Here is a 25286-nt window from a genome sequence, read left to right as displayed (position 1 = left end):
GCTGAACTTTGGTGTGAATCTTTTTCTTCCTATCTTTGTCAAACAAAGCTACAGCAAGTGCAGAAGCCAGAAAGGAATTCTCAGGGTGTTTTTGCCTGTGTGAGAATGCATCAAAATATTGCCTGAACCAGAGACATAAATAGTGCAGCCTGATTAATGACTTGCTCGTTCTGCTGAACATGGTCTCCGCTGTGAAAAGCAAAGCAATGTCTTCTTGCTGGGGCACCAGCTCCCACCCTCGGAGTGGAGCTGATGGGCCCCGAGGACCCGCTGGGGTCGGGGAAGAAATAGGTGTGGCAGGGCGAGAAGCCTTCGGTTCTCTCTCGCCTGGGAGAGGTCCCCCAAGAGCCAGGCCATTCGGTGTGTGTTGGAGCAGCAGGGAAGCGAGATTGAGTCAGAATACCCAAAGGCAGTGCGGAACACGCCACAGGAGCTTGCTCTTTGTACCGGAGCAGCTGAACCTCTGATTCCAACCCCAGTTACAACCTGGGCATCAAGCACGAGTCTCGCTGCCTCCGTGACTGCGTCTCTGTTGCTCCAAGCTGGCTAGGTAGAGCAGTTTCACTATCAGTTTCAGTATCAACCAGGTTTTAAGACCAAAAATGTTGTGCTAAAGAAAGTAAACGCTGTTTTGCAGTTAAGCATGAGTGAGCAGGCATATCCACAACCTAGAATTTTTCTCAGCAAATTAATGCTCTTTTCCTTTAGTGAAGAACAACTAAATAACGTTCTCAAAGAACTTTCTGGCTGAATTCATTGGCAGATGAAAAATAACGACAGGCTTCTGAATGCCCAAATCGTGCTCAATTTTTTCTTTATTTCCTTATTTAATTGCAGCGCATCTACTGCTTTCCCATTTTGTATTAAGACAAAAGGTGAACCCAATCTCGGTTTAGGGAATCAGCTGTGTGAGGCTGAGTGTAAAAATGGGTAAACAATAACAATTCCTGTTTGCTGCAACTTCTGGCTCACTTTAAATGGAATGCTAGTGCCTTGCCAAAGTCTGTTAAAAATAGAAAATAGCCAGTGTCAGAGTCTGTCTCTTGCTCCTTTTTGCGGGTGGGGATCTGCATGCTAATTTATTAATGTAACCTTTTTTGGTTCATCGGTGTAGAGACTTGTTGCCTTGGAACAACACACAGTGAAAAGAAAGCAAAGTAGCTTTGACAGCATGCAAACTTTGCGATCTGTAGACCCCATCACACGCTGTCTTTAACTCGTTCTTTCCAGTGGCAGATACAACTTGGGCTTTAGGACAGGAGCTTTGCTCTGCTGTGCACTTGGTTGTGCTGGTCAGTGATGTTGCATAAGTTTAGATCAGCTAAAGCTCTGTCTCCGGGCTTCATTATAACTGTCTCTTGTCCTGTGAATGAAACACTGCTAATGTCAATAGGAAGAAATATTGTCAGTAGCATCTTGAAAGGGCTGAGGCTGGAACTGATAGTCAGTGGACACGATATGTAACAGAGCTAGATGTAAAATCAGAGTAGAAATAATTTGGACCCTCTTCTTACTTTTGCCGACAGCTTATTCAACTTCCAGAGCAATATCAATCAAAATCAGCACGCCTAAGCCTTGAGCCACTGAATTATTGTGTAGGGTGCAAAAAATATCTCACCTCCTGCACCTTTTCTCTATAACGAGCAAAATCCTTCTGTATGATGCAGGACTGCTGTGAGGAACTATCAACATGTTAGCATTTGCTTAGTGCCTCTATAGAAGTGTGATGCCCTGTTCAAAGGCCTCAGAAAGCAATGCCCTTCTATCGCAGACACCTGCTTACCTCTGTCGTTCAGAAAGTTTCCCTAATCTTTTCTGTTGCCTACCTGAGTATCTGGCGAAAGGGGAAAAATATCATATTCTCCAAGTCCTTAGGGAATCATGTTCCTCCCTGCAGAATACTAAGAATGTATTCTTTTCCTTCAGGCCTTTAATATTCAGTGATGTTGCTGTCATGATTAATATCAGTGGTCGATGTATCTGGTAGCAAGCGGGAGTCATTTTCAAGTAGTGAGAAAGTGTTCTGCTCAGTGTGCTGAAACACCGAACCGGGCAGCGCTGGCACCTCAAGTCAGATGAGTTCAAAGAAGAAATAAAATATAGGCTTTGTGTTTTGGGTTTTTTAAACAATGACCATAATTAACCATGAGATTAAACAACGAAGCGGAGTGGTGAATTCTCTCTTCTTTGAGGTATACAGTATAAGACTGTTTCCTACACAGCAGCGAGCAGTACAGAAGAAACTTGGTGAAGCTGGGGTGAGCAGTTCAGCGTCCGCGTCCATTCAATCCTTGGCCATTTGGCAGCTGCCAATTAGTGTCCGCTCGGGTTTGGACACTTGCCTCCTAGCAGCCGGACTGAGAAAACAGAGTGATTACAGCTCTGAGTCTCCAGAGCAAGCTTTTCCAATTCTCTCGCTCTAGGCTAGGTGTAATCATAGATTAATAAAGTGCTGCCATCCAGGTATCCTCTGGTAGAGTTGGACAGTGAGCAGCAGTTGAGAAGTGAAAAGTTTTCTTTCTTAAAACTAATTCTCTATCCAATTCACAGGCCTCAATGTCTTCCCCAGTACACTGTCAGGAATAAAATGGTAAATAGTGGCAAAACCGATTACAGTTTAGAGGCTTCATCATCCATTGTCTCCCTGCAGTCTGTGCTGGAGGAACAGCAAAGACAACTTCAACTGATCTTTTAACACCTTTGAACTGTAGATTGACTAAATGATGCTTGAATTCCTGCTTTGTTTTCAAAAGGTTAAGGACGCTCAAGTGTCAGTAGCACAATTCAGTTGCTTGTTATATGAAAATTAAATAAAATAAAATGTACTATTAGCCTCCTGAGATCCTTTGCCATTAAGTATTTCATCACTCACCCCTGAAAATGTCAGGATTGCACTCCCTTCCCTCATCATTTATCTTCCTGTTTGTCAACTCGAAGTTTCTTCAGATCTGAGGGAGAAGTTTTCCATGTACCTCCTGGTGAGTAAGTGCCAATTCAGTCACAAAGATGTAATTTGACTTTGTCATTTGTCAGAAGTTACAGAGCTGCTTGATTATGGGTTGTTTAAAAACCAGTGCTGATGTCGTGCGTCGTTTCACTGATGGACAGCAAAGAGGGATTTAGAAGCTGCTAGATTTCAGAAACTTGTGTGATTTGTTTACTCTGTATTGCCTCCATCAGCACCCTGGAAATAAGATCCCATACATTTTTGTGACCCATGGACCCATAGTGGTGTTAAAATCCACCTCTGCTACTAAATCTTGCAGTTCTGCTTAGGCTCACTACTTTTTTCCCCCCTTTATGTTGTATGTTACAGCTTCCACCCAGGAGATGACAGCAGTGCCTGTGCACCTTGTGAGCAGAGAACCAAACAGTATTTGTTGGTGTTAATGTTAGCAGGGCTTGAAGTGTCCTAGGGAATCAGGAGAAGCACCCATCTGAAACCGTGCACAGAAGTCAAGCAAAAATCCTAGCATCTCTTCCTTCTGACGTATAGGAAATACGCCTCTGGAATCACAGCGAACTGGAAACAGGGATAGTGGTCTGGTTTGCAGGGAGGCAAAGCTTAAAACTCAGGTCCTGGGATCTGCCCTAAAGGGGTCAAGCCAGAGGCCAGCAGCCATTCCAGAGCAATTGCCCTAAAGACCCAGAGGATGAAGCTCAGAGGAGCACTGATGGCCCCACATAAATTAACTCTGTACCGCGGCACCCTAGATCTCTCGTGAGGCAGGCTGCCCTACAAACATTGATGAATGTGTTACGTCTTGTGTTCCCAAGCTCAATGTTAGCACTGAACTTTATTCCATAAGACTGGCACTCTATACTGCATCTCAGGTCAAACACAAACCACCCCTTGGAAAGTATATTTTTATACATATATATGTGTATTGCTGCAGACATGCAACAGCTGCACTCTGTACATATATGCTCTCCCAGCACGTCTCACCCTGCCGCTCCCTTATGGAAAGTATTTTCTGTGGGAACAAAAAAATGGGATCAAAGAACCCTTGAACAGTAGGAAATGCTTCAGGGTTTTGTACAATCAAATTAATGTAACAAATGCAGAACAGCGGTTCATAGACGCGAGGAAGGGTAAAAGCCTGCATCTGCCAAGTCTTGCACGTTTTCTTGTACCTGTCCCAGGACCTGGAATATTGTGGCTGATTCAGGGGGAAAATGAGAGTGGCTTTGTGCCTAGATATCCCTGACCCATAATAAGCAGCTGTAGAAGGAGTCAGAGTTTGCTTCTCCTCACAAAAGCATTCAGGAGGGTGCGGGGGTTTGGACACAGGTGAGAGGTGGAAAGGACAGGCAACAGGAATGGGTCAGTCTGGGAACAGGGCTCTGGTTATTTGCATTTTTTCAGACCTAATTTATGCTCTGTTTCATATTGTACCCACTTACGATGGATGATATTTCTGGCAAAGAGCAAACATCTCAGCAAGCAACTATTTCCAGATTCACTGTGGGCAGTTGCAGATTTAGAAAGCCGATAAAAAACCATGGGAAGGTAAACTGAGGTTTTGTTACCCATGTAAACCCAAATAATCACATTGTTTTACCAATCAATTTTGTTGTCGTTGAAATTCCAGCTCCCATGCTGTTACTGCAGTGGAATGATTCTGGATCTCGTTGCTCACATTTTTAAGATATTTGATATTCATCCCGAAGCCCTCGCTCTCGGAGTCATGCACTTACAACAAAATATTAGCCGTCCTTTAAAAATTAAAAACAACCGAGCGGGCGGTTCAGAGAATAGTTCGAAAAGATGAGTCTGTCTCAGCCTGTCTCATGAGTTTGTCACTATGTGGTTGTCGGTCGTGATTTTGGAATCCTTGGGGTTAGCAATACAGGAATTATCTTCTTCAGCAAAAGCTGAGTATCTCTGCCTTATGTATCCAAACTGAAGACAAATCCTGACATTTGCTGGGTGGGGTGGGAGAATCACTCATCGCCTTTCAATCACTAACAAATCCTACATTGCGCCATGACATTTGAGAGCGAGTGAAAAATTACATTCTTGGTTCATTTACTCCAGGGACTTGAAAGCGGTGACTACACAAAGCAGGAACGTTTTGAAGACAAGGACAAGCCTTCCCTGAGAGGTGGTGCGTGCAGGAGAGCCGTAGATGTGAATCACGAAACATAGCACAGCTGACTCCACTTTCCCTCCCTTGTTTTCGGCTTGAACGGTTATTAATATTGCCAATTCCTTCCGCTGCTTCACTGTGTTATGAGTCAGTGGGACACAACGTTTCAGGACTCGGTAACAGTGGAGAAATGTTGGCCACGGGGAAGTCAGCGGGATCTTTGCCGTCGGCTTCAGTGTAGCTGAGTTATCAACCCAGACCAACAAAGCCTTTCCAGTCTGTTTATGAAAAATGCCCCTTGCGATTAGCAAAAAAAAAAAAAAACAAACCCCAAACAAAAAACCAAACTTGCAAAGGAAATGTCTTGGCTGTTTATCTTTGTGGCTTATTTTCTCCCCAGTCAGTGGCTTGACAGACACACACTCACTTGTGCTGCATGGCTCAAGGAGTGTAACCACCCTTCTTCTCCCTGACCTGCGCTCCAGAGAATGAGCTGGGCCTTTATTCTGGTTTGGTTTTTTTTCCCCCCTTTATTTCTGTTTTTTCTTTTTTGTCACTGAGGGAACACTAATGAAATGCTAATGTGACGAATCTAGCTCTGAATATTTCCTCCACGGTTGGAATTCAGCATTTTCTGCTATGAAAACTATATTGAGGGTTAGGTTGTCACAGCTTTTATTTTATTATATTATTATCAGCTGAACAACGAAAAGAAAGGGGGTTCAGCTCCTTGCTTCTCTGAATATCTGGATGACCGAGCCATGACGATGTCAAGGGAGTGCATGGGCTGCTTGCCTTAATCTCTGCCCTCCAAGTAAAGGGGTGGGAGGGACAGGAGGGTCCCGTGCTTCTATTACTACTACAACACCATCTATCCCATTCTAAAGAAGAAAAGAGGTGATTCATGAAAAGAAGTGAACCTATTTACCTTCTGTATGGGGATATGCCAGGATAGTATCTTGTGGTCCCGTATTTTCCACTGTCATTCCCTGGAAGGCTGGTGCAATGCTACACAGTTCTCCTCCCCAGGAAAACTTTTGCTTTCTCTTCCTTATTTTCCCCACCAGCAAACTTATTTACCCTCCCACCACGTAAGCACCTTCTCTTTAACACTGCCTTCACAGGGTAAGGCAATACTACCCACTATTCAGCATCATCAACAAAATTATTTCGATTCTATAGGAAATTGCTGACTTCCTGTTCAGCAGTTAACCTGTCGCTGAGGAATCCCAGCTCACTGCTGAATCTCACACCGTGGCAGTTCCCATTATCCTGCTGCTTAAACTATGGGGGGTGGATGAATCACAAGCGCTGCCTTTTTGCGCCCCCAAAAGACCCTAAAAAACATGTTTAAACTGCTCTCAGTATCTCACACTGGTGGCCTCCGTGTGTTACTCTGAAATGGCGTTCCCAGATTTTGCTCATTAAAAGACTGCTGTCTGCGGGAGGGAACAGAGCGAACTGAGGGTATAAACTTCAAAACAGCAGCAGGTATTTGAACTCCTGCTGGGATAAGGTCTGGGTGAAGCAGAGACCCAGGCTTAACTTCCCTGACCCGACTGGGTCATATTCTGGTTCACGATGACAAAGGAACATGGTCCAAAGCCCAGTTACTTTGACAGCCAGTGGGCAGGACACAGGATGGCTTATCCAGAAACCGTGGGAGATGAGCTGAACATGTTCTGGCAGAAGAACACATTGAATCGAGACTCAGACGATCCTGAAAAGAGCAAGAGGCCATAAAGCTGTACCTGATGTTTTTCACTGGTACCAAGAATCAGATGGGTCCTTGAAGCACGGCCTTTGGGAAACACTGTACCCTAACAGACAAAGTGGAAGGTTTGTGTTGTCCCAGCATTGCAACATAGAGGAGGACAGGTCAATCATGCCTTAGCGGCGTGATTAAGGTAAATGAATTTCTGTATCTGATAACATATGCACAACTGCAGCTTTTCTGTCATGTCTGGCCACCTTTAACTTCCAAAAATAAGATTCTCATTTACAGCTGGGTGGACTGGGTATGAGCTTATGCCTCCGGAGCTCAAGCAAGGTGCCATAGTTAAATCAGCCACCTATTAAAACATATAACAAGTGATGATATCTACAACAAACGCAAACCTCACAGGAAAACACAGGGATAAATCCACCAACCTCCAGACGTCAGTGCATGTTCCTACTCCTCACCTCGTGACCTCCTGAGATATTGCATCAATGGCAGAGATAGAAAAAAGCATTTTATTTTTCTGGTTTACCTCTAGTGAAAATAGAGAGTCATTCCTTTTGACTCCATTTGAAAAAAACCCCACAAAATAGTAATTAGAATCCAGCTGCAGACAGGCACATAGACAGGATTAGAGGATTCCCTTGACAGTGCTTGTGTCAGCTCACAAGACTAATTTACTATTCTGCTACCAATATAAATACCCTCCAGTGTATCCTCTTGATTGACAATGATTGACAAATGCTAAAAGCCTTCCTCTCCCTTGCCCAGTTTAGTAGTCCGGATTGTTTTTTGCCGTGTGACATCCTGGCTCAAACTTCCTCTTTTTTCTTCTTTTTGCTTCTGAACACAACATCTAAACCAAATAGATTTAAGCTAGCTTGCCACAGAAAATGGACAACAAAAAAAGCTCTGTGGGTTTATTTGCTTCTGAGGGTTTGTTAAGATGAACCATCAAACCCAACTTAGGACCATTTTTGTAATATCCCAATCCTTTTTCTTTTTTCCATCAGTTCTGTGCATGTTTCAGCTCAAAACAACCTCCAAGCACTGTCATCTATGTTGTTGAAAAGAAACCCTCTGAAAAATTCCCAAAGCAACGCATAAGTGTCTTCCAGCTATAGGAAAAGTTCTGCTCCGTCAGTTGGCACCAGTTTCCAAGGTGATGTTGAGGATGAGGTTACATCGCCACGGGCTCTTTCCAGACTCTTCTAGCTCTGAGTATTTCCTTCTATATCTGTCTATATCCCTTTCTAGCAATTGCAAGAGGAAAACAAAACACAGAAATGGAAGAAACATGCTGTGTGGAAGGCCGTTACCGCAGTTGCCAGGGCCCAACAAGCCTTACTTGCCCAGATGAGCCTCAGCTGTGGCCTCCACCCACAGACCCTCTGCCCATCGGGCTAGAAGCTGCATATAAGGTCAGGCTCTTCTCCTTACCCCTCTTTGAGTGATGCAGACAAGCTCAGGCTTGTTCTTTCCTGGCTGTGTTTTGCTGTTTTGTGTTTGGAGATTACTTGACTGTCTGCTGACCCTGTCGTAGATGCCACCTCTGCCTGCTTCTGCTCAGGTACGGTGAGTGCACGCTTTTGGGGAGGGCATGGCTCCTGCCTGCGCTGTTGCCACCCTCTGTTCCTGGGTTGTCCTCCCTCCTGGGGCAGCCCTGCCTTTGCTGTCCCTCGACACTCCAGTTCTTCCAGGAGCCTGTTCTCAGGTTTCCAGTTCAGCTTCAGGTAGTCCCTATTTGCTGGTGAGAACATGGTTGCTCCAATTTGAAAAGCAAGATTGCTTGCTTTAGGGCATTTTTTTTGCCCCAAGATCTTAAAGAACTTTGGCAACATGTCAAACAAGATCTTAAAGAACTTTGGGAAGAGAAGCAGGGCTTCACTTTATAGCTCACTTGGAAAAAAGAAACTTGGTGATAAGAAGGTTTTGACTAGTGTACAAAACAAAAATGCAGCTCTGTCACCTGCTAGTCCTCCTAGCTAGGTCAGAGATCTTAATTCCCTTCAGTGAGGCAGTGTATTCTTGGTCATGTAAAGGAGCGCGTGGGCGTGCTCCCCTGCTCATGGCACCGGGCTTGCACTCCTTTTAGCTGTTTGAGCGGAGTGCTTCAGTGCAGTTATGTTTTGAGAAAGGAGCCCAGCACAGGGGAACCAAGGTGAAGGTCAGTACTAAAAAGCTTTTAATGCTATTCTTGCCATGCAAATTAACATGAGGAGATGTTAAATGGGGATGCTCAAGGGATTCATAAGTGGCTAGCAGTTGGGAATATGGTAATTAAGTGTTGCAGAAGAGAAATAAGAGATTAAGAAAATGATGATGATGATGATGATACTACAGGCATAGAAGATGGTATGTGAGAGCAATAGCCCTCAAGTAGACAGGGAAACGTCCTTTCCAGCTACCTTCTGTGAAGGGCTGAATAATACCAGCCTACCTGGATGGGGTAGGATGCTCTCATAGAGCTCGGCACAGATATCAGCCTGTACTAAACAAGTGGCAGTCAGTGAAAGTATTTAGAGCTCCTAAACAGGCAAGTAATCTATTCAGAAGATTAACATTTCCTTCTGTTGAATATATCCCTTGTATACTTATCCTTACAGAAAGGTGGATGCTTAGTGTAGAATAAGGAAAGTTTGGTGGACAGATCTGAAAATCTTCTGCTTGGGAAGCAATTCCAGAGCTGTACATGTGTATGGCCATCAGTCTTTCTTTACAGCTTAATACCAGGGCTAAAGTGTTGGACATGATTGCTTTTAGGCAATGACATTTATAGGAAGAGTCTGTGCAGAATTCCCCAATAAGTTAATTCAGCAATGGGTTTAGAGTTTATTTTTTTGTAATAGCAATTCAAGGGAAGGTCTGCAGAATAAAAAACACTTTACACCATCAGACTTCCACTGCTGCAGAGCAGAGACAGAATTTGAGCTCACTAAGAACGGGTGTCGTATATAGAGGCTAATGGACGTAGACAAAGTACCTCACAGTTCTTGCTGGCTCTTAGATTAAACTGCTGTTTAGGTGCCGACCTCTACCTCTTATCCTGCATTTTGGTCAGTCTAAACCTTCCCTAAACTGTCCTAGAAAAGGACCTCTCATTGCACTAGGAAATCTACCTGTCTAGAAAGGACCTGAGATTTAAGTAGGGGAATACAAAGACTGTAGATCTAGTTGGGATGTACTTGAGCTTTTTCTTGGAAGGTTTTGTTACATAATTTGTGAAGACATGTTGAGTTCAAAGAAGTTTTTACAGAAAAGCTTTGAGACTAAGAGCAGACCCACTGGTCACCTCTAAAGAGGGAGAGGAAGTGCGTGCAGAAATGAAAACCTAACTTCTTCCAGGGGAGATCAGCTGTTCTCACACTTTCATTTTACAGAAGTTTTCTGAAGCGTGGGTTTGCACTCCAGCATGCAGAGAAAAAACAAATCTTAACCTCAGCTCTTTTCATGCGACAGGATTATCATTCCCTGGCTTACTCCACAAACATCAAAGCCAAGCGAGAAGAAGGTGTATTGGACAGAAAGCCCTTGCACAGACCCTTTGCCTGGAATGAAACTAATGAATCTAAGAAGGTAAGACAGACATTACCTACACTGATTGCAACTGGCAACTTTACACACTGATTTCAATTAAGATATTGTCTTACGGCAGGGATACTCAAACTGTTTCTCCAGTTATTTGCAGCAACATCTACTGATACGGGTATCATGCCTTTATCCCCCTCTTGAAATCCTTCTATCACTCTTGTCCTTCTCGTACCTACACCCCAAAAGTATCTACCCCCATTTGTTATACACTTTAACAAGCTTGGTGTTTCTTGTTTTAAAGTGGTTCTTGGCTGGTAGAGTTGATGTTAATAGATGTGGGGATCTTGAAGATGCTGTGGATCACAGTAAAATAAACTTAGGTTTTGGGAACTTCTGCATAGAGTGGCAAGCACCTGCCAGCTGTCTGAGTGTAGCACAATTTAAGAATGTCTGTCTCATGGGCAACCTTCATTGAGGGTCTGCTTCTAAAAGGCTATGACTCCTACAAATGACTAAAGTGACCTTGGAACAGGCTGCCCAGGGAAGTGGTGGAGTCCCCATCCCTGGGGGTATTTAAAAGACGTGTAGATGAGGTGCTTAGGGACATGGTGTAGTGGACATGGTGGTGTTGGGTTGACAGTTGGACTCGGTGATCTTAGAGGTCTTTTCCAACCTTAATGATTCTATGATTCTCTGATTCTATGACCTGTAGCGGCTGATGGGACCATTTATAGGTCTGTCCCATGGCCACAAAGCTGCAGAGCTTGTCTTCTGCACAACAAAGTTCTTGGTGCCCAGCCAGCTGTGTCGTGAACTCCACAACTGCCGTTGGTTTTCGGCAACCTTGCTCTGTATAGCTGAAAGGTCTGACCTCTGCCACTAACCTGCTGCGTGATCTGGCCGGATCACTTGGGCTCCCTATGCCAGCCTTCACCTGTCTGCAGAACAGGTTTGACAATGGTTACTGGACCACAAAATCCTTTTGGAAAGGGTTCTGCATGGTATCGGTGTACAGTGCCAGATTTCTGGGTGAGTCTCTGGCCCTGGGTGGGACAGTCTGCCTTGGTTATTTTGAAGACATGTTGTTTTGTGCCACTTGTCTGTTTAATAGTTTTTTGTCTTTAAACAAAAGTAACAAATAGGTTTTGAAAGACTTATTATATGTTTAAAAATAATATAGTAAGCCCATAAAGATAGGGAAACTAACTTCAAGAAAGTTTCCTTATAAGGGATCAAAGAAAGATGCAAAGCCACTCCTGAGTCCAGAAAATTTCTTAAATCCAAAGCAAATTAATTAACAACAGCTCTGTGTGGGCAACCACATTTGCAGATGAAAAGAAGTGCGTTTAATGCGTTCTCGCAAACCCTTTTTGGGTATGTTTCAGACATCTTGGCAACCAGCATTCCAACATGCTGACATCCTGGATGGCATGAGCCAGGCCTTTCAGGGCTCCTCCTCATCAAACATCTACATCTCTTACTCCAGCACCTCCCAGTATTGACCAACAGAAAAAATTCTGTAGTTTTGGGTTTTTCACATGGCAACATTGGCGACAGGTTTTTGTGAAACCACCTGGTAACCTTAGTAAATCCAGTAGAGGTTAATTGAAAAAGAACAGCTTTTTATAAGGTTTAAAGAAAAATGTAAAAACAAAATCCCCAAGTCTTTCTTTCTATGTTTAGGTAAGGCTGGTTTTTCTTTTTCTTAATTGTACGCATTTTTCTGTTACTAGCTAAAACTTCCACACAATCTTACTTTATCTTTCCTGTACAGCAGGAGCCTTTTCCATAAGAAAAACTACGGAAATTGAGCAAGTCACAGATTTAAGGTTCCATATTTCAAAAACTAATATTTAGTACAGCTGTTGCAGAGCAAACTTCAGTGTGATATGCCACATACGTCACACTCAGATATAGGTATGAAATTAGTATTCTGCTTTTAAATCCTGAAACCATATCAAAGGTGACTGAGCAAGGTTTAATTAAAATTCCAATTAATTCTTTATATTTCAGTGATAGCAAAGCAGAACAAATCCCCAACTTTCCTCCCCTTTAGAATTAGAACTGGTGAATAAATATTCATATTCAGCATGATGGTTGAAGCCAGTGTTTGGCCAGTGGACTCGGTGGGTTTCCACAATAGATGCAAGCCAGAGACATATAAAATGAGTTTGAAGGATCCTCACTGGTCTTCTGACTGGTCATATCATAAATTAAAAAATAATATTCATTTCATTTGGAGTATGGTATCTCATAGCGTGAACTTCCTGATAGGAAGCTGATTTTTTTTTTTCCTTATAGTGGGAATTACTAGGTGCTGAGCACTCCAGGAGATCTGCCCCCAAGTCTGTAAACAGCTACTTTGACCATGAATGCATTTATATCTTGACCTGTTACATGCTTATATCTTGGCCTTTTACATATTTATATCACCTGAAGAACTGGTTGCAAACTTAGATATAACACATGACCCCCCTCCCCCCCAAAGATATTGTTCCTATAGCAGAGTTAGTCAGAAATAAGAGTCCTAGTTCTGAAAGAGAGTTTTCTGTATGGAAAGAGAGTACTAAATCCTTTCCATTATTTTCAGAATTTTATGCTTGTCTTTGAACCAGAGACGGTTTGTTTCATTTGAGACCATCGGTTTTTATGCTCACTGCTTTGTGATGATGAATGTTTTGATTTTGACAGCTTTCCAATAGAAAACTATTCCCTCAGAGCTGTTCTGGTCAGAATTATTGTACACAGGCGCAGACACGGCCCTCCCTCCAGGGAAGGTGCTGTAAAAGGTAGAGGGTTTTGCTTTACTTACCGAGAGGCATTACTACAAAAAATGGAAGCCAGCAGAGAACGAAGCATCCCACAACTATTCCCAGGGTCTTGGCAGCTTTCTTTTCCCTGGAGAACTTGAGGAGACGCACTGAGAAATGATGCTTGCTCTTGGGGTTGGACGCCAATCCGCTCGCTTCAGGAGCATTTTTCCGATGGATCCGTAGGGTCACTTCTTCAGAACGAGATCTCTCTGTCTTCAGACCAGAAGTCAGGCCTTTGTTCTCCCTTTTGGCCACTACATACACTCTGCAATACATCACCAGGATAATAGTCAGGGGGAGGTAGAAGGAACCTAGAGCAGAGAACAGCACGTAGCCGGGTTCCTCGGTGATCTGACAGATGGTCTCATCTTCTGGTGCTGGTTCCTTCCAGCCAAAAAGAGGTCCAATCGATATCACCAGGGACAATGCCCAAACGCACAGTAAGGCCAGGAGGCCTCTCTTCTCCGTCACTATACTTGGGTATCTCAGTGGGTAGCTCACCCCGATGTATCTGTCTATCGAGATGATGCAGAGGCTCATAATGGAAGCAGTGCAGCAAAGGACATCAACAGCTGCCCAGATGTTGCAGAAGATCCTCCCAAAGGCCCAGTAGCCCAAAATCTCCATAGTAGCTGAGAAGGGCAGGACAGTGGAAGTCAAGAGGAGGTCGGCTACAGCCAGGTTAATGATATAATAGTGGGTAACACTCTGAAGATGTCTGTGGCAGGCTACAGAGAGGATAACCAGAATATTACCCAAAACCCCAAAAACAATCAGCCCCCCTAGAATAACCCCTAGTAAAATGGCCTTTGAAATGTTCACAGGCCCCGCAGAGTGGGTGCAGTTGGAGCAGTCGGAGGAGTTTCCCGGGAGGAAAGCCATGGTGAGTGGCTGATAATGTTCATGCGAGGCTGTTGTGCTTCACTCCCTTTTCAGGTAGAAAGAGTGATGAGATCAGTTCTCAGAAGGTTCTACAGGCAACATTTGCCTGACTTTGCTGGGGAAAAGAGTTTTTAAGAACATCTTAGAAGTGCAGCACCAGGAACAATGAGAAGGATCCAGAAACATATTAGAAAATCTACCTTTCTCCCTAAGTTTTTACCATTATAGCACTGTTAATAGCCACCATTTCCAAGCCAAATTTAACTCCTTTTGCATTTTTCTTGGGATGCGGAAGTGAGGCTACGCAAAACTGAGGCTATTTATCCTACTTTCCAGGATTACATGATGAGAAATTTTGAAATTACAGGTTAAAATCATTTCTGCCTTTTTGGGAAGATTCAATATTTGAGTGACATAAATATTCCCAAAGGTCTCAAATTTAGGTTTCTCCCAAGAGGAAATCACTGATGCTTTTAATTACCTTGCGTTAGTCCTGATTCTGCCTTACACCTGGCTTAGAAACCTGACAAGGTGGAGGCTGCTGCTGTGCCTGCTCAACAATGTCATTTGAGATACCTGCCACTACCTTCAGGGTCTGAAGTGTCAATCAAAGCTTCTCCATGCTGTGGAGCCGTTGTCACCTGAGCTCCTGGACTGCCAATTAAAGTTCATTTACATCAGCTTCTGGCTTGCTCTGAAGGGGAGCTTGAAGTTTGCCGTGTCAACGATGCACGCTGTTGTGCTCTTTGCAGATCATCACCCCCCTGAAGGAGACAAAGACACAAACAATATGATTCCCAGAAGCAACGTTCACTTACTGCTATGGTTCCCATATAAGAATAGAGCGGGAGGCTATTTTAGGGAGCCTTCCTCGGGCTGGCTCCAGCCAGTGGAACCAACCTTTTTCAGCCCAGCATTGTTTAACAACAACTAACAGAGCAACGTGGATTTTGTTGCCTGAATTTTCTCACCACGTTCTCAGCAGCAGTCCGTTCTCCTTTAGGGATAGCAATCAATCCTAATTATCAGTTCACACGCAGAGACCAGTTCTTGGAGAGAGAGAAACCTGCAGGACACAATTCAGGACTACAAACTGTGAAGCAGATTTATAAGCCCAGAATTTAGTCCAAGATTTTTTTATTAAGTGACTCCTTTACCCACTGAAGTGCTCGTTAGTCCAGCTAAGCTGCCCATTTTAGACATCTATAGGGGAAAGCAATTCCTGCCAAGCCGAAGATGTTGCAAGGAACAAGTTTCCTACTGAGTGACACAACGTTTCAGAGTGTCTGGAAGCCAAGCTCAGCCTTAGCTGACTAAATATGGAGAAAAGGTACATCAGATGGAAAAGTGAGGATAAGCCTGGGAACTGAGACACGGGGCGCACGCAGGGGAAAGCTACAAGTGCGGGCTGAAAAGCCTTTCACGACACCGAGAAGTGGGTATAGTGTTCCCATCCAAAATATTGATCAGCCATGTGAAAAACCACCACTCAGACTACTCCTGTTAAATCTGAGATAACGTAGGACTCAGGTCTTTCAGATGAGTCCCTCAGATCACACTTTACGCAAACACTGAGCAGCAACGACTGGCACATAGCCGAATCTCAAAACTGAATTTTCCTGCAGGCGAAGGCTTTTAAAACTCTGAACCCCCGAAATTCCCAGTTCACAAGCAGGGAGGATGGGGGAGGGGAGATGAAAAGGTATTGCACTGTGGGAATTTGCCTTCCCTGCACTGACATGAAATTGGATTTTGTATTTTCTTTGCTGCAAGAGGGAACAAGTTGAAGAATAATTCCAAGAAAGAAAAGGACAGATTTTACTAAGCACATCAATGAAAAGTGACTGTAGCATCGAGCATCTCTAACCATTATAACTGTGGTCATTATAGGGTTGATGATAGGCTAGAAAATTAAGAAATTATCAAACTTGATTTTTAAGCACATGAAGCCAAACTTCCCAGTAAGTCAAGGAGACGCAGCAGAAAGGGCTGACAGAGATATTCATGCTCAAAACCAACCAGATACTCTCAACCTGTGGAGAGAGATGGTTTGGGGAAGAGGATATACTAGACCCTTGGTGCCTGCCCCAACCCACACTCACCTCTCTAGTCTCTAGAAGGCAGCACAGCTTCTCTGAGCATCTGGAAAGGAGATTCACAGCACAACACAGCAGGCTCCTCTTCATGCAGGGATGGGACTCCGTGCCTGAAAATCCATTGCTTTTCTTCCTTTATTTCCCCGCTAGCATTTTGACAGCTCCCAGTTGCACTGATTCCCTGTATCCCAATGCTTGTGAGGGGCTTGACTCCAGCATCCCCCAAGGGATGCCTCCCCAGTTGCAGTGTTAGCTCCACACTGCCAAGGAGCAGCAGTAACTTTACTGCTCTGCTGATGTAGCAGGCAGTGTCCTTGCCATTACCGTAATCCCCTGCCATTCCCGTATTGCTCAGAAAGAAAGAGCACTTCATCTGATGACAAGTGTTTTAAAGATTTTATTCCACTCCCCCGCCCATGCAAACTACCAGTTCCTGCAGAGATCTGAAAGTGGAAGCCGGCTAACAAGCTCCTGTTTATAGGGTAGCAAGTCATTCTTGTGATAGAAAAAGAGAATTCCCTGCCAGGTAAACTGAGCGTGAAGAAAACAACAAGGAGACAGATACACTGACCACGTAACCTGCATGGTGGGGCAAAGTGCTGGGGTAGGCAGCATGGCTAACCTGGAGGTGGGGGTTTAAATATGAAATGCCTCGAGCAGAATGTGCTGTTGAGGTGAGGTGGATTTTTCACATAGCTCTCTTAACTGCATTTTTTTAAAAAAAGTGCCCCAAGTCTCTGATGATGAAAATGGTGTCCTGAAGTGAAAGGAGCAGAACACAGATTGGGATTTTACAGCCAAGGGAAAGCAATTCCTATAGCCAGAGGGAAACATATGAACCATGTGCCTGTTCTTGCAGGACAGACTCCACCACCTCCTCCTCCCGGGCAGTAATTTTGAGAGGGAAAGTTGGATTCATGTGTTTCCTGAACGGAGGCAAATTTAAACGTGATGCTCAGATTCCCCCAGGAGAGCACCGGATGCAGAGCTGGGCTCGTCAGCAGCCCTGAGCGCTGTTCCAACCACTTCGGACCCTCTGCTTTCTTCCTGGATAGCCATTGCTACTTGAAGGAAAAATATAAAAGCAGCTAACAGGAACGTGCGATTTGTGTAGATTAGGCAAAAAGTTTGGGAAAGCGTGGTCATCCTTACCTTGTGACAGTTCCAGCTACCGTACCATTTTGCAGTCTTTCTTTTAGAACAAAAGACCCCATGAGAGGAAATCGCAAGGGGGGGTGAGGGGGAAGGATGAGAATTCAAATTAATTTTGAGAACCTTGCGAGCTGCAAAAATGAGAGGCGATTTGTAAATGCTCGGCTTCCATTTCTCCACAGTTTTCTTGGCACTGGTGCTACTTGCTCTGCAGAGAAGTAACACTTGCTTTTGAGGGCTGCTGGGAGATCTTGAGCCAACCCGAGCCCCGGCACCGACTGGAGTGGCAGGCTGGGCCATGGTCCTTCCTGAGTAACTGGGAGAGAGCGAAGCCTAAATAAATAAAGGAAAGCTTGAGTTACTAAGACCCTTAAAGACCATGATTCAGCAGACCTATTTTAGATGCCTATTTTCGGATGAGGCAACTCTATTTCGCTCGATCAATTGGAAAATGAGTCTAAATGACTTGGGGGAGGGAAGAGAGATGAACCCCACCCAGGGTTTTGTTTCTACTGATACCTATGACCTCTCTATACTGGTGGCTTGTTCCAAGCTCTTAAATGCACAGAGGAAATAAATTTATATTCATAGCTTCAGTCGTTAACACTGTACTCAAAGTATCAGCTCATCTATGAGTAATACCCTTGTCAGAGGACATCTCTCTGGAGTGGAGGGAAGCAGGATTTTTTTTTTTTCCTAAAATCCTCAGAGAAAAATTAATGCATCGCAGTGAAGAACTCCTACACCCAGAGACCACTAACAGTCCAAGGTCAGCAGGGGCACTGAACAAAGTACAGCTGGTGTATGTTACCGCGTGAAGATGGACAGGGCAGGATTACTGTCACACCTATGCTTTATGAAGCAATCTTTGTACTTAGCTTTGGCAAGACATAGGCTGGGATCGCACATGTCCATTTTAAAAGTTTTGGACTAATCGGAAGGAGGTCAGGAGAAAGCAGTGAGAATGATACAAGTCTCGAAAACATGACCTGTGAGGCTGGGAGAGGGGGAGCTGTTTAATCTCAAGCTTTGCATCCCTGAAGACAGGTGAAAGGCTGCCTCTTCAGATTGTGAATATCCATCACTGAAAGTTTTTAAGAACAGATTAGGCAAAGGTCTATCACGGTTTTTTACTTAGCTTTCATCATCTATTGAGAGAGGATTAAATGTCCCGTAGGGTCCTACCCAACATGGTTTTCTGCAGTTAAGATCTGCAGAGAAAGGCAGGTCTCTGAGTTCAGGCAGTGGAAGGAACAAGAGTCCTGGACGTGGTCCTTGTTTCTACTGCAACCTTCTCTGGTGACCTTTGGCAAGTCTATTCTAAGCGTATCTTCCCTAGGTGTGAAGCAGAGGAAAGAATGTTTTTCTCTCCCTTCTCTTGTTTGCTTGGACTGTAATCCTTCTGGAGTAGGGGTTGTATCTACTCTGTCTAGATAGCACTCAACACAAACAAGATCTTATGCTTTCTGCATTGTAAATGATGCTTATTAGCATGAGAGCGTCTCCAAGGGAGGGCTCCAGGCAAATGCGCAGCCATTTTATGCTTTCTGCATTGTAAATGATGCTTATTAGCATGAGAGCGTCTCCAAGGGAGGGCTCCAGGCAATGCGCAGCTGCTCAGCCATTTCTAAGCCTCTGGCCCTTTCTTATGTGCTTGCTCTGTTAAAATCGGAACCTTGAATCCTGGCTTTTGGCCAGTGTTGTGTTTTCATTACAAGTATGTCATACAAAGGCCCAGCATCCCATTGCTCGTGTGTCCGATGCGATTTAATAAAGTGCCATCGTTAATCTGCTTAGCTCAGTGCCAGACCGTGCAGGCAACCTGTGTCTGGGACCAGGAGTGGAATAACTTCTCCGAGGTTTATAGGCTTTGACATGATTAGTTCTTCACCTCTTCAGAAAGTAGTGAAAAGTATTGCTTTGAGAAATCATGACTCAGGGTTTAGTAAGGGCTTAGCTTCTGCTTGGGTAAGAAAGAACCCCTCCCCAAAGGCAAGTGATATTAAATGTCGTCAGTTAAACTTGAAGCTGGAAGTAGACTCATTCCTGTCTTAAGATTTGGACAGCCCGAAGCTTATACTGCAGCTGAGTTGAAGATAAATTGCAAACTTCTGAGCATTTAAAAAGAAAAAAAAGAGAAAAAATCAAAGCAGCATAGTTGCTCTTGGGCTGCAGCTGCTCATACACTGAAGACAATCAGTTTGCATTGAGAACAGGGACGTTGGACGATCCCGCTATATGTTGTCTGAGACTTGGAAGACAGCAGTATGTATTCAGTACTGATGATTTACTTTTCCTGACCGGCCTCATTTGCAAGTACAATGATGTTTAAATATAGGGTGACATATTGATGGAAAGATCTATATGTACGAGATCAATGAAGTAAAGATGAAAATTATCCTAGTCATTTGGAGAACTCAAAGTGAGCATTCAAACCATGGTTAAAAAAAGTGTTGGGCAAAAAGGGCTGAAATTTTCAAACAAGATAGATCCGCCTGTTGATTTCATACTCATCTCATTTTAATAGTGAGATGTCCAAGTATTAAAAGTGTCTAAAATTTTCTGTCTTGGGATTCATAGGCACTTTTTCACCGTGTTCCTAAACCACTTAAGCATAGGCTAATGCTGGGTAAACAAGTTTGATGCTTTTGCATAGATCAAGACAGCTTCATTAAAGCGAAGGGTACTTTCTCAATTCACAACAGATGAAGATTTGGGCCACTGGATTTTGTGCACAGCTGCAGGTCTGAAGGCTGCCTAATTAGGGAAGCTGTTAAATGTTTATTTCTATGTAACTCACGAAGAATTTCCTGGGTTGATTTATTACCTGGGTGATCCGATAAAATCTAACCACATACAGAGGACAGTGCTATTTTGTAGCCTCAGGAAGATTGATTATTACCTACTGCTGAAACAAATCTATCCAGAGATGAGTGCCTACTTCAGTTTTCATCCCTCCTGCTTCTTTCTCGTTTACCTCCTGGGTCTAGCTGGGTCCTTTCCCATGATGTTACTGCTGCTTCCCTCTAGCGAGGGTTTATGCCACTTTTCTCTGCCTTAGCTTGATGTTAATCTTTAACATGTAAAATAGTTTGGGGGAATTGAAGGTGTGGCTAAATCATACCTATCTTGGACTGCCTTGTTTAAGTACTTCATTCAGGTTTTTATCCGCTGCCTGCCCATATGTGAGAAGCAGTGAGATCCAAGGCACTGAAACACCTGCCTTCGTGCTACTGACTTGATTTTCCCCCCGAGGCATCTCCCTTCGTCTCCCTTTCTCCTTCCAACTCCTGTCTGGCAAGGCAGGACTCTCCTCAGGGCTCTGACTACGCACCCAGCGTGGCACGTCCAGCTCCTCGTACAGCAGTCCTGACTGCAATCCGCACAACATCACCGTGACAGAAATAAAACCAGTGTGCTGCTTTATCTTTCCCAGATCTGAGCTAGATTTAGGTCTGGTCTTGTGCCTCAGCATTCACTACAGGCCTGCAAGCTTTCTTTTCCATCCAAAGCACACAGTACAGCAAATTCCTTGACTACTTTAGAGAAGCGTGGCTCTGAAAAATCCTGGGGAAGAAATTCTGTCTTTATTCAGACAGGTTCTCTTATTCCAGGGGGGCTGGAAGTCACTGTGAGCTTTAATTTGTCCCCTTGTGTTGGCTGATTGTCCAAGCTTAGGGCATCTTGCATGGCCATGCTAGATTTCTCTTGCCCTGTGACTTTGTATATAATCCTGTCATCGCTGCTAAGCCTCCACCTCCCTACTGTGCTCCAGCAGCAGCTTTCGTCCAAGTCATCTTCTAAGCAGCTCAGAGCATAACAATAAGTTACATTTGATATATGGAGCCTGTGGTACTTTGGGACTGTAAATGCAAGGCTCGTGTCACCCACTGCCATCTCCAGGCAGCAATTGTTTGCTAGCAACGTTAGAGAAAATGGTTTAGGGAGAGGATGGGGGAGGATATATGATGCTAGCGATGTATCTGTCTTTTCATAGGCATACGTTTACCCATTATTTGCTGACACCGCATCTTGTCTGAGACCCCCTTGAAATGGAAGGGGCCCAAGCTGATGACAGCAGAAGTCAGCAGGTTTAAAAGAAATGTGGCGACAGCGAGTGCTTTTGGCAGCGTGTTACGGGGAGCAGCTTTCTGATGGCAGCACCAGCGTGGGCAGAGATGAGATCCAAAGCCCCCCGAAGTCAAAGTCAATAGCTGGAGCTCCAGAAACTTGTCTGCTGAGGTTACTGGGCCCTTTCTCTTAGGGATAGAAACTGCCATGTCAAAATAAATCGATGCTCCCTCTAATTTAGGAGCCTGTCATATAGTGGCTGGCACAGGCTGTCCCAGAGGAAGAGTCATTTGTAGCGTAAGTCCACAAACCTACAGACGATCAGACAATCAGCGCCATACCTATGCAAGCTCATTGTAGCCACTACTTTAACCTTTTCCAAGCCAACCTGTTGCCCTGCCAGCCTACCTCCTCAGCGGCGATTTTGGCCAGCCAGATGGTGAGCTGCGTCCTCTTTTGCCTGGGCTAAGCTCACTCCCCTCTCCTGGTGCACCCGTTTGCTCCTTTACCCATCTGCTGTGTTGGGTCTTGAGCAACATGGGGTTGGAGCTGCCTTTTAGTTCAGACCTGAAGAGACCAGAGCACGCTGCGTTCCTAATTAGGGTCTCAAGGTATTGCTATAATGCCAACAGCAAAGAACTGTGCTTCATTTTTTTTCTCTCCTGATGGGTCTTTCTCTTAAGAGCCTCAAATCACGAAAGGAGTTAACAGCTTCCATGCTCCTACTACTACCACAAAAATCACTGCCCGTTTCTTCTTTTATTTCCATTAATTGTCTCACATCAATTCTGTCTGTAGAAACCTATACAGTCTGTATCTCGATGGCGTGCCAGTAGACATAGGTGTTTGAGAGATACTAGACAGATCTTTTTTTTTTTTTCCTTTAAAGCAACAAGCTGTAGCTTTCTTCCCCAGTACGTGAGCATTTTACTAATATGTTCTTTCTCCTCTCATTTTTTTTTTTCTGGCTCTCTAATTGTTATTACTAAAATACACACACCAATAATTCCCTTCCTCCGAGCCAGGCTCTTATGACTGCATAACACAATTACCACAAATTAGCATCTCATGAAAAACAAAGAAACAACACAAAGCCCAAAAACCCAAACAAACCCTCCCAACTGCCTGACATTTTAAAACTCTGCTTAAAACACCAACAGGCAAGAATGGTAATTAGATTTGCAAAGCAAAATGTATTTATGTGTTAAGGAATGTGATTCATCAGTACTGTACACTTTATTTATATTCAGAGTAGGACCCTGGAAGACTCGTATGGGACGTAGAAATGTGTTTCCTACTATATGACCCAAGCCTGTAGGGGAAGGGAAGATGCATTGTGCTGTTTATTGCCCTCCAGACCCCTGGAGATGAGGCAGGTGAGAAACGAGGCCTCGGAGAAACTTTGAGGGCAGCCACGGAGAGCTGCGGCGGTGGAACATCAGCTTGTAGATGACTGCCCCTGCCCACTGGAAGATCAGAAGCATCCTGGATCCCCTTCCGTGAATCTGCAACCCTCCCGACGGCAAAGCGCGGAGACCGTTTCTGTGCCTTAGACCCTTGCAAAGAGGAAACTCTCAAAATACTTGCATTACAAAGGAGCACCCTACTGTCCAGAAGAAGGAAAAAACCTATTTTCTATTAGGCTTCCCCCCACTTCTCTAAAAGTGAGTTCGAATCAAACCTCTTGTGCCCAGATATAAAGCTGCCAGCACAAATTCTCCATCTTAACAACGGAGAGAGCAAAAACCCCAGCTGCAACTGTGGCTGAACTTTTGATCAAACCCAGCCTTGCTTACTGTTTGTTAAAATACTCACAGTTCAACAATGGGGGGTGGGAAGAAAAACCATAAATGAAAATATTTATATTCTTAAAATGCTTTTTTTTTTACAACTCAATGTTCATTTTTAACGTAGGAGGATAATAGTAAAATTGCCGTAGGCTCATTTAGCACAAATTTGAGCTTTTAGTGAGAATTTCTAGATGATACTTGATCGGCAATCATGTAACAAAATATGAACCCAAAGGCATGATTTGCAAGGTTCTCTATGTCTGTTTTTAAGATCATATAGATTAGAAAGTGAGTTAGAAATAGACAGGACAAATTATTGAATTAGTCTCAGAAGCTCTTCAATGTTCATGCAAGGAATAGTCTGATGTGAAGAAGGTGACGGAGCAGGAATTAGAGAACTTGCTCCTAGTTTGTTACATGCTGTTTGAGCCTCTTGGAGTACCTGTTTGTAAAGCTGGCTATGGCAAAAATTCCCCAACTATTTTTTCCATGCTGATGAATTAAAGTCCAAAAGAGCAGAGACTTATTTCTGGCATCTTTCACTGTAGCAGAAATTAGTAAATAACTAAAATGGAAATGACAAAGTATTTGTGTGAAAGCAGACTAAAAAGAAATGGGTTGTTTATTACACTGTAAAACCATTTTACAGAGAAGAAATGATGTGTTGTGCTGTTCATTGTTCTCCAGACCCAAGTATAACTGCAAGCAGTAGGTTTTCTAAGAAATTAAGAGTGCAACTACAAGAAAATATGTATTTTTCTCACTGATGCTTTCCAGGGAATATCTGGCTACATATTAAATACCAATTAAGAATGTGAAAGGAATCAGAGACTATTCCACTTGTATGGATAGGTTATTATCTAGAGGTATGGAGTGTTTTGTGGTTGGGGCAGTGGAACAGGGTTCTGATTTGCTTTATGCACTGGTGCCTACTGGTGTCATGTAAATGATGTGAGGGGAGCAGTGCTGCTCCCGCCGCGATGCTCTGTAATCGCATTCAGATGCCTGGCAATGGAGAGTCAGCCTTAGGACTTGTCTCCTGGGTTCTGTTGTTAGTTCTCCAGCTGACATTGATGTTGCCTGTGTTCTGAGATACTCAAAATTTATCGTTACTGAAAACACTGTTTCTTAGCGTTAGATGGTTGTTATCGCCTAATAAATGCCATCTTATTTCAGAGACATAAGACGCGAGCAATTCCCTTGATATCTTTTACTCTCTCCCCATGGCATACTGTATTTATCATCGTCTTTAGATTTTTTTTTTTTTTTAATAATGTGGTTTCTGAGTTTTAGTGCAGTGTGGAACTGGTTTTGGCCTGTGGCAAAGTGATTTGTAGAGATGTTCTGCAGCCCTTTCTGAGCTGACACGTGGTTGTTAGTGCTCACACAGGACTGGACTTTGACTTGGGGAACTCTTGATCGCTCTTGGAAAGATGACCAAAATATCAAGTGTCTTTATATCTGTTCACGTCGAATTGGTTCTCTCTAGTGACCAACATAAACCAGGAAAACTGCTACAAAGGCAGACGTGTTCCTAATCATGCCCATGTGTTAGAAAATCCTTCTTCCCTAGAGCTTCAAAACTCAAGTATGTGAAGGTGTGGATTTCTTGGGCTGCTCCTAACTTGAAACTGGGCCCCAGTGAACGTGCACAGATTTTCGCAGGCTGGCTGGTGTCAGAGTGCCAGTGCATGCTGCTTTTTGGCAGAAAGATGGGGCACGATGTTCTTTATATACCGAAGAATGGACCCAAACCAAAACAATTTTCCCCTCCAACGTTTTCCATGCACAAACAACACACAGAATTCCTCTGACTAAACGTCAGAGAAACCAGTCTCGAGTGCTGGATTTTGCAATGAAACTTTCTCCTAAACTTAATACAGCATGAGGAGGTGGAGAAAGTAGTCGCATCACTTATTTTTAGGTGCCTAACCCTGTACAAGTCTGAAGCACCTAGAGTAGGAGACAAACTGCTGACTAATTTAAGCTCTTGTCTCATAGACTGGAAAATCCCATGTAAAGAACAATGATGCAGGAGAGATTTGAGTTCAGAAAGCATGTGTGTGGTTTTGTGAGTGCGTATAGGGAGCGTTGCTCCTTTTGCTGCTTCTTTGACTGTTGGTTTAGCAGACTCTGAGAGG

The 25286-nt window shown here is 43.9% G+C and overlaps 1 protein-coding gene across 1 annotated transcript in view; it reads right to left on the bottom strand.

Annotated features, from left to right (window-relative positions):
* Nucleotides 1-14036, bottom strand: part of ADRA1A (adrenoceptor alpha 1A) — a 16372-nt gene extending 2336 nt beyond the window's left edge. Inside the window, exon 1 of the mRNA XM_009576415.1 lies at nucleotides 13154-14036. Coding sequence (XP_009574710.1) covers nucleotides 13154-14036 — 883 coding nt within the window. The remainder of the gene's footprint in view (nucleotides 1-13153) is intronic.
* Nucleotides 14037-25286: the final 11250 nt, after the last annotated feature.

Source organism: Fulmarus glacialis, unplaced genomic scaffold (assembly GCF_000690835.1).
Source record: "Fulmarus glacialis isolate BGI_N327 unplaced genomic scaffold, ASM69083v1 scaffold44974, whole genome shotgun sequence".
NCBI classification, from domain to species: domain Eukaryota; kingdom Metazoa; phylum Chordata; class Aves; order Procellariiformes; family Procellariidae; genus Fulmarus; species Fulmarus glacialis.
This window is presented reverse-complemented; position numbering and strand designations above follow the sequence as displayed.